Source organism: Coturnix japonica, chromosome 18 (genome assembly GCF_054131305.1).
Source record: "Coturnix japonica strain WE chromosome 18, WE-NBRP24, whole genome shotgun sequence".
Taxonomy (NCBI): domain Eukaryota; kingdom Metazoa; phylum Chordata; class Aves; order Galliformes; family Phasianidae; genus Coturnix; species Coturnix japonica.
The window spans coordinates 7,952,811-7,963,572 of NC_140680.1; the positions used below are offsets into that span (position 1 = coordinate 7,952,811).

General features: G+C 40.8%; 2 protein-coding genes across 3 annotated transcripts; one reads left to right on the forward strand and one right to left on the reverse strand.

Moving 5' to 3' along the window:
* The first annotated feature begins 64 nt into the window (after positions 1-64).
* On the forward strand, positions 65-4,725 carry NUDCD2 (NudC domain containing 2). Its single transcript, XM_015875958.3, has 4 exons — positions 65-299; positions 725-773; positions 1,785-1,936; positions 2,830-4,725. Exons 1-4 carry the CDS (start codon positions 111-113, stop codon positions 2,911-2,913), a joined length of 474 nt encoding a protein of 157 aa, XP_015731444.1. The 5' UTR covers positions 65-110; the 3' UTR covers positions 2,914-4,725.
* A 637-nt stretch (positions 4,726-5,362) lies between these two features.
* On the reverse strand, positions 5,363-10,500 carry CCNG1 (cyclin G1). Of its 2 annotated transcripts, none has more exons than XM_015875957.3 (7): positions 10,340-10,500; positions 9,802-10,065; positions 8,691-8,944; positions 8,071-8,149; positions 7,887-7,985; positions 7,473-7,667; positions 5,363-6,818 (listed from the first exon to the last, which is right to left on the reverse strand). In XM_015875957.3, exons 2-6 carry the CDS (start codon positions 10,063-10,065, stop codon positions 7,476-7,478), a joined length of 888 nt encoding a protein of 295 aa, XP_015731443.2. In that variant the 5' UTR covers positions 10,340-10,500; the 3' UTR covers positions 5,363-6,818; positions 7,473-7,475. The 2 variants fall into 2 exon arrangements, with proteins under 2 accessions (XP_015731443.2, XP_085374959.1); XM_085518833.1 differs by lacking the exon at positions 10,340-10,500 and adding an exon at positions 10,130-10,147.
* Between the last annotated feature and the right edge of the window lie 262 nt (positions 10,501-10,762).

Genomic DNA, 10,762 nt, shown 5'->3' on the forward strand with positions numbered 1-10,762 from the left:
ATCAGCGCTGCTTTCCTGGAGCATGCGCGTTGCCTGATAGAGAACTTAGCACTTCCGACGTTTCACTTCCGATCGGGGTGGAACGGTTTGTTCCCCGTCCCTTGTGTCACATGTCGGCTCCGTTCGAGGAGCGCAGCGGGGTGGTGCCCTGCGGGACGCCATGGGGCCGCTGGTACCAGACCCTGGAGGAGGTGTTCATCGAGGTGCAGGTGCCGCCGGGCACGAGAGCGAAGGATGTGCGCTGTAACCTGCAGAGCAGGAGCGTGGCGCTGTCCGTGTGCGGCCGGGAGGTGCTGCAGGTAACGGGAGGGGCGGTGGGAGATGGCAGTAGGATAATAATAGGATAATAGTCTTGTGAGGGTTGGAAGGGACCTTAGAGATCATCGAGTCCAACCCCCGGGATTCGAGCCTCCTGTGTAGCAGAGCGGCACTTCTACCGCTTGTGCCACAGGGGCACACAAGAGAGAGAGAGCGAGCCGTGTGTGGCACTGAAAACAGGGGCAGTAAAGGTTCTAATGCATCAAATGCTACATTAAAAGCAGACAAACAAGCCAAGTTATTATGCAGTAAAAAAAAAATAGACCTCTGATAACTTGTTTAAGCCTATATGGGTGGGGCATGACTGCCCTTTCCCTTTGCGGTGGAACAGAATAAGGTACGATTACATGTGAGCTTATGGCTGAGCTGCTTTTCCTGTCCTGTAATGCAGTGAATGTCTTTGCAGGGTAAACTTTTTGACTCTACGATAGCTGATGAAGGAACGTGGACCTTAGGTAATAACCTTGATCCGAGGTGACATCTGGGAGGGGGGTACAAACAAAATATGCTGCAGAAGAGTTTACCAGCATCACCCCATCCCATTCTTATTCATCCTTGTTTCTTCTTACTCCGTTTCAGTTCTGTATAAAGGGGCGATCACGTTGCTATGCTAAGAAACGAAGGTAGCACAAAGGTCTGAGGTTAATGGCAGTGTAGAAATGTTGGATCTGGGAAGGCACCATCCTGTGGCTTAGGGGGAAATATGCTTCCTAGGAATGAATGTTCACTCCTCAGGAAATGGCTTGCTAGCAGTTTTCTTGCACATACACACCAAAATTAGAGCGGTGCAGCTTTGTGCCTCTGCAACTTTTATTTCTCTTATTTTTTTCCCTTTTTATTTGTGCATTGTATTTCCGGGGTACATGACAAAACCTACAGTCCAAAAGCATTAAAAAGCAATTAGAAAATGAGGCTAAGGTTCTTATGGAGCAAAAAGCTGCTCTAGATATTTGATAAATATTGGAAAGTTTAAGGACTGTACTGATCCATGTTATTTTCTGATGGATTTCCATGTTAGTCTAAGAGAGAAATGACTGATAGTAACTCTAAATCACTTAATGGTAGGTAATGGTGCCTTTTACAAGTAGTAACGTTCTATAGAGCTTGGCTTCAAATACTTCATTATTCCCCTAGCTGACCTATATCTTATCCTATATTTGACCCTAAATCTTTTCTTCATCACAGCCCTCTCCAGAAGGTTTTATTTGGAATAGACTTGGACCAGAATGGTTCCACAAAACCACTGTTATGTTTTTTAGGTCAGAAAGTGAGGTGTGGCTGTACAGGCAAACTTTGCTTCCTATTTATATTTCTGTTTATTAATAACCCCCTTTGACATTGAGAACTTAAACTACTTCAAATAAAGTCCTGTGCTTTGGCATGTTGTTGGTGAATTCAGCACAGCAACAAAAAGGCTTGCACATAGGGCACTAATGGTTGTTTCCTTTTTTTCCCTCATTCAATAGAAGACCGAAAACTGATACGAATTGTTCTGATGAAGACTAATCGAGATGCTGGAAATTGCTGGACATCTCTGTTAGAAAATGAATACGCTGCTGATCCTTGGGTTCAAGACCAGATGCAAAGGAAACTTACACTGGAGCGATTCCAAAGAGAGGCAAGTCAAAGGCCCCCACTTTACTGCTTGTGTTTTGTGTTTGCAGACATGGGTTATGGTCATGAAAGCAGAGTAAAATTGTTCTGCTGTGTAGTGCCATGGAAACAGATGGTAGTTCAAGATGGAGATGCGTACACACATGATATGTCAGCATACTATCAGGAGGTGCTTCTGTCTGTAGCCTGTGTGAAGAATTGGTGAAAAATTGAGTTGCAGGGTGCTGTGTTGGTATTTTAAGGTTTTGATCCATAATTGTAACAAATTGTCACTGAAGATAGGCTACCTATATTTCTGTTATTATCTAGAACTGTGTCATAGCTCTATGTATAATAAACTTGTAACATCTTTCTGTGTTGAATAGTTTGTGTATAACATCAGGTGACTGAAACGAGTTAACTCAAAAATTGCTCTACCCTTTAACTAAACTTGCTTAAATTATTCAGACACAGCTCCAGTACTCAGCTATTCCTATTCATCTCTACAGAGTTTTAGAAACTTAATAGATGGATCAGTGCTACAACCAAGATGATAATTTATATCAATGTTTTTATCTAGTATGGGGGCTACTTTTTTTTCATCTAAAATTGTAATTTCAAGGCATGTGAAAAAACAGAGAATTTTCTTTGAGTTTTCTTGATATTTCTTCACTGGGAAGTCAAAGTGATGGAGAATGGCATTACAAAGGAATTTCAGCAGAGGGCAACTCAACTGTGGCAATTAAATGTTTGTTAATGCATTCTCCTGGCAAAAGAATTTCAGTGTTAGTAATCCAGTTAACAAATTGTACCTTTATGTCCTTGTTAGAGTGGTAGAATGTTGCAAGAAATGTTATTTTTTTCTTTGTATCAGTTCTGTTAAGAATAATCTGTATGCTGAACTTCTGTCTCCATCAGAACCCTGGATTTGACTTCAGTGGGGCAGAAATTTCTGGAAATTACAGCAAAGGAGGACCAGACTTCTCTAGCCTTGAAAAATGAACTGTTTGCAACTGTGTTCCTTGGGAGCAATCACAGATTACACTGGAGGACTGGAATATGTAACTGGTGAAGACTTCAGTGATCTATCCAGCAGATTGTTGGCAAGTAATCACTTCAGTGAAGAGTAAGGAGGTCTATTCTAGTAGAGCGAAGAGAAAGTGTTAGTAGCTACCTTTTAACATCAACTTTCTAGTAACTTTCTAATGTTAAAGGGATTAAATACACAAAAGGAAATAACAAATGGAAGCAGAACTTGTCTTTTTCTCACACCATGGTGAGCTAGTGAGTTATAAATACACCACTTGTCTATGCAAGAATATCTTGTTTGCTGTTGAAAATGGACCCTATAAGCAAAATACCTAATGTTTTTATTTAACATGCAACATGGAACATAGCAGGAAGGCTCATTACAAATTCTGTTTTAGCAGCCTGGTAAGAATTTGTAAATGTTATTTTAAGACAGTGGTTTAAATAAAGAAAACTACTGGATTTTGCCTGAAATGAGGTTTTACAACCCCCTGTGCTGCCAAATATAATACTAGCGAGAAATGCTTGCTACCAGATTAGTTAAGTGACACAAGAAAAATGAGAAGTTGGATACAAGTCTGAATATAAATAACTGTGTTAATGCAATATAGTAATATATGGAATTTTGAAAGTAAGAGGATAGAGCAACTTCTAAAAGGAGCAGTAAGTCCCTAAGTAGAAAATAGTATCTTCCATCTATTCCTTACTGATACACAACATAAGAAGATGCAGCTGTAAATTTTGTTAGGTAGTTTGATAGTCACATCTTAAACTTAGCTATTGAATTATATAATACTTGGCATTTCCCAATTTCTTATTTTTTCCTTGTTCTTAGAGACAAAGGCGAGGAGCCGTCCAGCTGCATTATGCAGGACAAATGCTGTGTCAAATTGACTAAGAAAACGTGATAGCTGAATCCTATTGTATTCTGAACCCTGAAAACACTGCCTACAGTTAGGTCCTAAGCAGGCAGCTCACTGGTGATCAATTGCCAGCAGCTGTCCATCATATTGTTGAACCTTATTTTTAAAATGGCATCATCATTTTAGTTGGCATATAGCAAAAATGAAACCATAGCTGGAAGAGGGCTTTCTTGTACCAGTAAGCAAGCACTTAGTACTCATAAGATAACCAAGTATTCTTCTACCCATGTAATCCTTACACAAATACATAGTAGGTCCAAACACCATGCTTGGGTTTTAGAAAATTTGCCTTTCTGTGCAAACCAAAGTACAGTTTGTTATCTGAGGTATCTTTACCACAGTCCTGGTTTAGAAGGTAGATAGTATAGCTAAGGAATGAATGAGGCTGCTGCAAAAGGTAGAACTGAGGACAGAGATAGTAAGTAACTATTAATGCTGCTTCAAAGCACTGAGATATCATTCAGTGCAAGAGTGTTTCACTTTACAGCAGTTACATTTGTTTACACAGGAAATGTTTTTTATTCTTTATGCTTACACAAGTTCAGAGTAGCATCTGATGCTTACTGCATGAACAGAGTTTTATAGTATATTCTTTCCAAGCTAAGTTTTCTCATATTTTCTTCTTCACGAAGTGCTGTTTTGTGCTTCATAAAGTATGTGTTGAGCCATTATAGCTTGCAGTTATTTTAGGAGCACAAGTTTAAACTATTCGGTTTGCTGCTTCTATTGTCTGCTGTGGTTTATTTCCTGAACTGGAGTCTACTCAGTTTGCAGTAATTATTTCACCAGATGATGGTTTGTATTCCATCTTGCTGGGATTCAATCCCTTGTTTCTTAAATAAACCATAAAAGATGTGACATATGCACAGAGTTGGATGTGTGATAGTTTATACAGTGACCTACTTTATAGAAAATATTACTGAGCAGTCATCCACATTGCTGTTTGTTATATAAATGGGCAGAGGCCACCCTACAGGCATTTTTTCATACCTCCAGTGCAAGATAAGGTCAGATAGATCAAAGGATAAACTGCCTTTAATGGATGTGTTAGGCACAGTAGATGGCTAAACTTTTATCTGGTCAGCTCAGTCCAAACACTGAAACCTTGGAATTGGCAATGTAGGTTCTTCATTATCTTAAAAGTCCCATCTGTGTAATTACTACAACACATAGAAATAGATGATACGTACCATTAGATACAGAGGGGAAGGTATTTGAAGTCAAATTAACACAGTGTAGTCTTTAGGCAGTCTAGGTGCACCAAATCATTTGAGACACCAAAACAAACCAAGCTCAAATAATTTGATCAAGTTTTGTTTTGTTTTCCTTTTAGCTTTTCTAGCCTTTTCCATTGCAGCTTCAACCTTTTAAAATACATCCTTAGTCTCCTATCTCTTGCACAGAGGTTGACCAGGTCGCATTCAGCTACAAGCAGCTTTGTGGGCTTCCTATTAAAACATCTTGTAATACACTAGAGAAAAAAAGAACTTACTCAGTTATTTGCATTCCAATGTTTAATTGAAAGGTACATATCTTGAGATGTCACAATACCAGCACAACTGCACACTGTGTTTTGTTCTCTCCCGAATAAGCTGACTGCCCATTTGTCTACATCACCTGTGTTCCTTTCAGAAGCCAGCATAATGCACGTATCACACTGGTGGATGGAAAACCCAATTCAATATGCAGCACAACCATTCCCATGAGTCTACGAGAAAGCTTGATTTATCCAGTACAGAGCTTTGGAATGTAGTTTTCTGTGAGAAGTTTCACTAGGTTAAGAAAACTGAATAATCTCCCCATCCATTGTTACCATAAAGGAGATGGATTTGGTAGGCTAGCTTGGTAAGTCCACAGTATTCCAAACATGCAGATTCCTTCCTTCTCCACTGACTCCATTCATACAACAACCAACTTTTAACAGAATTCAAGGAGTCATAAGCAACATTCTCCAAATCATCCTACATCTTACATACAATAACATGTTCTTTTTGTTCACTTTCACATTAGTACCAGCAGCATGATACATTTCAAGGACTGACTTAATTTTAAGGCAAAAACAGCAATTTAGTAAGCTTACTGTTAAACAGTCTATGATTTTCCTCATCTTGAGTAGCCTTTAAATAGGAGCATAATGGAGCTTGAACAGTTCTGACTGCTTGTCCTTGTTCAGTATCAGCATTTACTCCTTGGACAACAGAACCCTGACAAAATGGTACCCAATTAGGAGCAGGTGCTGCGGTGCTTTCTCCCCAGCCATCACTAGGTATTATGAAGTTTCCACACACTCACCCTCATCCATAATCTCAGCAAACCACACTTCTTACATAATACTGATGTTACTGATGCACTGTTAATGGCTACACAATAGGAATCGCAAAGCCTTACTATGAACCCAAACTGGAATTAAAAGGCCAGCACCCTACCCCATAGGAACACAGATGCATGCTCCTGTCCAAACAGAACGTCAGGCAGACTGACCAGCATGTGTTCTTCCTATCAGTACTGAGTAAGATGGTCTTTAGTTTGCCCGAGACACTGAAGCACCATGCTACTGCAGAAGATGTTTACCTAGTGGCATGTAGTCTTTGGAAAGTGAACCAATTTTTTTCCATTTAATATGTAATTCTGCATCTGCACTTACTGTAAAACAAAGTTAGATTACACAAGCTGCTCTATAAACTATAAGGTATTAAATTATTTGCATCTGTATTGTGACATTTTACTGCTTAAATAGTAAGTCATCTAGTAAGTAAGACCAAAAGCTAATATTAGGTATCGTAGTCATCATGGAAAAGAACATTTGCTGCAAGGAATTCTAGTCTGAACTGCTACCAGTTGTATTCTTATTTTCGGTATTCTTGCAGAGTCAAGTTCTTCACTTTTAAGTTGTTTCTCAAATCTTCATCTGTCTATGAACAGTTTTCAGGCTGCTTCTCTCCTTTTATTGTACTCCTGTAACACAAACAAAACAACCATAAAGAACAATCAACTAACAAAGGGATGACTACAAGAATAAAGCACAAGACAGACTTTAACACAGAAAGACAGCTTTTAAAGAAGATACGTAGCCTTCAGAATTAAAGTCTAGATAAGCAAGTAGTGCATGATTGCTCAGTTAATCAACTGCAATGTGCATGATCAAATGAGTTTCAGACTTTACTAAATGGACAGCTATTCAACTCGAAGTGTATGAAGCTGTCGTTAACTGGCTTCAGTGAACTACTGCAATAGATTCTAAAAGGCAGCTGTTTCCTGTTAGATTCTTTCTGTGATAGGAGCAAGCTAAGTATTTCCCCTGCTCTTTGTTTTACCAGTTTTACTCCGTATATAAGTTTGAATGAGGTTCCAATGTCTGTAGAATACTTTTCTGCTCCCAAAGTACTTCAAAGCATCAGTTACTTTTCCAGTGTTCACATATTAGGTAGCCACTTCTTTAGGTACACCACAGGCTCAAGCATGAACATGAGAACAGACCAGCCTCTGTGACAGGCCTACTACATCTACATTAACATCTCCAACAGGTTACCTATATGGACTAAGAAACTTTGAGATAGTTAACAGCTAATTAATTCTACATTGTGAGAAGCTGCTTTTACAGGTTATTACCTATTACGAGCTGGTTTCTGGAATTGTAGGAAGGTGTGTTATTCTATAATAGCTATGTTTAAGCTGCCGTGCTGTACGTCCAGACACGATCCATTTTAATTTCTGGACATTTGGTTTGGAACACTTGCTCGAGGAATATTCTGTAAGGCACTTCAACACCAACTCCTTCCAGAAGGTCAAATCTCTGTTGTTTATCTAAATAGTGAGACAGAATCCATATGTTACTAACTCGTTACATCCTTAAATTACATATGCATTTTTAGCTACTTAAGATAAAAAGCCAAACATCTCAAGCCAGATGGAAGATAAAAAGAGGAAAATATAAACCAGCACATCAATAGAACTCCCCTCCCCCCAGCGAGAAAGCTTTCACATGCATTTTTATTCCCACACCCTGAAAAGCTTTATCCATACCTTGGACTGCAACTGCAGAAATTCCAATGCCTCTGTCAATTCCAGTAGTTTTTGTTCTTCTATCTCTAGTGCCAGAATAGACAGTGCTAAGACAGAAGGCTGGAGAGAGAAAGATAAGATGACATTTTTGATCTGCAACTTTAAAGTTTCTCCAGTCTCACCAACCAGCTTACAAGAAGTTTACCTTAGCTTTAGAAAACATGATTCTGCAGTGACATGCCTTAAGCTGGGTCTCAAGTCTCTCAAAATTAAGGTATCTCTTCCTGTAATAAAAACAGATAAGTCACTGTTGCACAAGAACACAACATTTATTAAGACCACTCTTCTCTAAACAAGGGCCTCATTTGTACCAGGAGAAGAACTATTTTAGTCAAGCAGGGTGTTAAATTTTGGCAGTCTTCATGCCCAAAATAAATCTTGCATTACACTGGGAAAAACAGCATTATCAAAATAGATTTAGCACAAGGGAGCTTCGATGTTAACTACTAAAAGAAACATTTTTCTGAAACCCTATTTTGAAACCTTTGCAGTAAGGCTTTACAGACATAACATTCTTACACTATCACTGTTGAGCAATTTATTTTGGGACTTAGAGAACAACACTCATTTAATGACTTTATACAACAACAAAAAAAAACATTTTAAGATAACATTACACCTCAGTATTCACATTAATATTAAGGAGGAAGGTTTTATCCTGTTTTGTTGGTTTTTCTTTTTTCTTTTTTAATATCCAAAGGCCAATTCCAACATAGGCTTCCTGATCACCTGCAGATGTAACAAAATAAGCTTGAGATATTTTACCTTTCACAGCTTAAATTCTCATGAATGAGTGAGTGATAAAGCTGTAGAAACTGGAAGGCTGTTGTTGCTTTGACTTTCCAAGAAAGCTTCTCCAATACGATTTTCTCCATTCTCATCATATCAGAAACAGTGAACCTATACTGGCTTATTCGAATTAAGTCGGTGGCTAAGGGAACATTTCTCTCTTCTTCTGTCGCCTTCACAGCCAGGTAGAAGCAGCTCAATCCAACACAGCCCAAGTGTTTAGGCTGTACCTAAAGAAAAGTCAAAGTTTTTTGTTACTTTTAAAGAGGGAAGCCTTAAATAAACCATTTCAATATGCAAGTACCAAATTATATGTTATTTTAGGGAAAAAAAAAAAAAAAAGATTTGGTAGAACTAGTTTCTTAATGAGGTTGTGTAGGACCTAAAGTGTTGTACATATTGGCTTATCCCAAGAATTTAGTGTATATACATATATACACACATATGTATGTATGTATAAAAGGGAACCACAGAGAATCTGCAAGGGCGTGTTTTGGATTCAGAAGTCTCATACTCCACCCAGCCTTCTGATTTTTAGGGACATACTAACATACAAGAAAGTCAAGCATTTGTCTTGGACTAATTGGAATAGCAGTAATCCTGTCCTGTTAAGACAAATAACCCAGGTCAGCATGCCAAATACATGCCAAAGAACAGAATGCTAGCTAGACACTCATTTTACATGATTAATAAATGCTGAACAGTATCCCAACTCTTGTTATACCTAAGACACATTAGTGGGTTTAAACAGCAGTAAACTGTGAGGTAATTCAGCGTGTTCTTGGGTATGTGCAACAGGCCAGACAGCCTGTCTCGATCTAAAGCAATAACGCAGCATGCATTTCCAAGCCTACAGGCACCCTCAAGTTGGAACAGATGCCCCCTTCCTTCTCTTCTTCGGAGGAAGCATCTTTCTTAGCACTGCTGAAATCCAACCAGGGAAAGCCATTTTTTAAGCTCTGTAATCAGGATCTGGGGAAGGAGCTTAACTTTTAGCCATCTAAAAACAAATCAAGACCTTCTACATAAACAGGAGCAAGGTCGCAGCGAGGAGAAGCTAATGAGGTTATACTTTAAACAGCCATACCTTCATTTTGGACAAGAATCTATCTAAGAAGTTGACAGCCAGCGAGAAGGTCTCCGTGTGGAAGCCGAAAAACTGAGTTAAGCTGAGCAGATCCTTCACTTCAAAGTCTCGCAGCCTGGCGGTCATTCGGAGCCCGTTATCATGGGCAGCCTCCATCAACCTCAGGCCCGAACCTTTCGGCTGACACCGCACCTCCTGCTCCAGCAGAGCTGTGAGTTGGTACAGCAGCGCGCGGGCATCGCTGCTCACGAGCGTCTCGATCATCTGCAAGAAGAAACAAGTTCCAACGCAGCCCCACACACACACACACACACACACACACACTCACAACACCGAACCACCCCGGGCCCGACGGGGCCGCGCACGCGCCGCCCGCACAGGACATGTCCGGGATAAGCCCGGGCCTGTCCTCATCCACCTCGGGGCCGCACCGAGCGGGTACGAATCGCCCAACGTCCCGCTCTGCACCGCCAGCGATGCGGGCACGGCGCGGAGAAACCCGAACCGCCGGCTGTTGGGTCCCACTCCGTGCCATTACCTTGTGGCCGCCTCACTGCTTCCTTCTGCCGGGGGAAGGTCCCGAGGCGCTGCGCGAGCCTCAACCCTTACACAGCCCTCACTCACCCGGGTGCCGACCCCCACCCGCCCGGTGCCATAAACCCGTCTCGGCACCGCTCAGTTACACCGCCCCCCCGCTCCGCCCGGCCCGGCCCGGCCCACCCCGCGGGGCTGATTGACGTTCAGCCTGCTGTGCTGCTCTGCAGCTCCATCTAATGGCGGCGATGGAACATGGCCGGTGTTGGACGGCGGGCACGTGGCAGGTACTTCGTCTACTGAAACTTTTTTGGGGTGTTATTTCGGATGTTTCACTATTTAGATCCATTGACTAAAAGCAAATGGTCCCTTGTGGTGTGTGCTTGTGGAAGTGTTCGGACTAAGAAGTAAGGCAATATATATATCT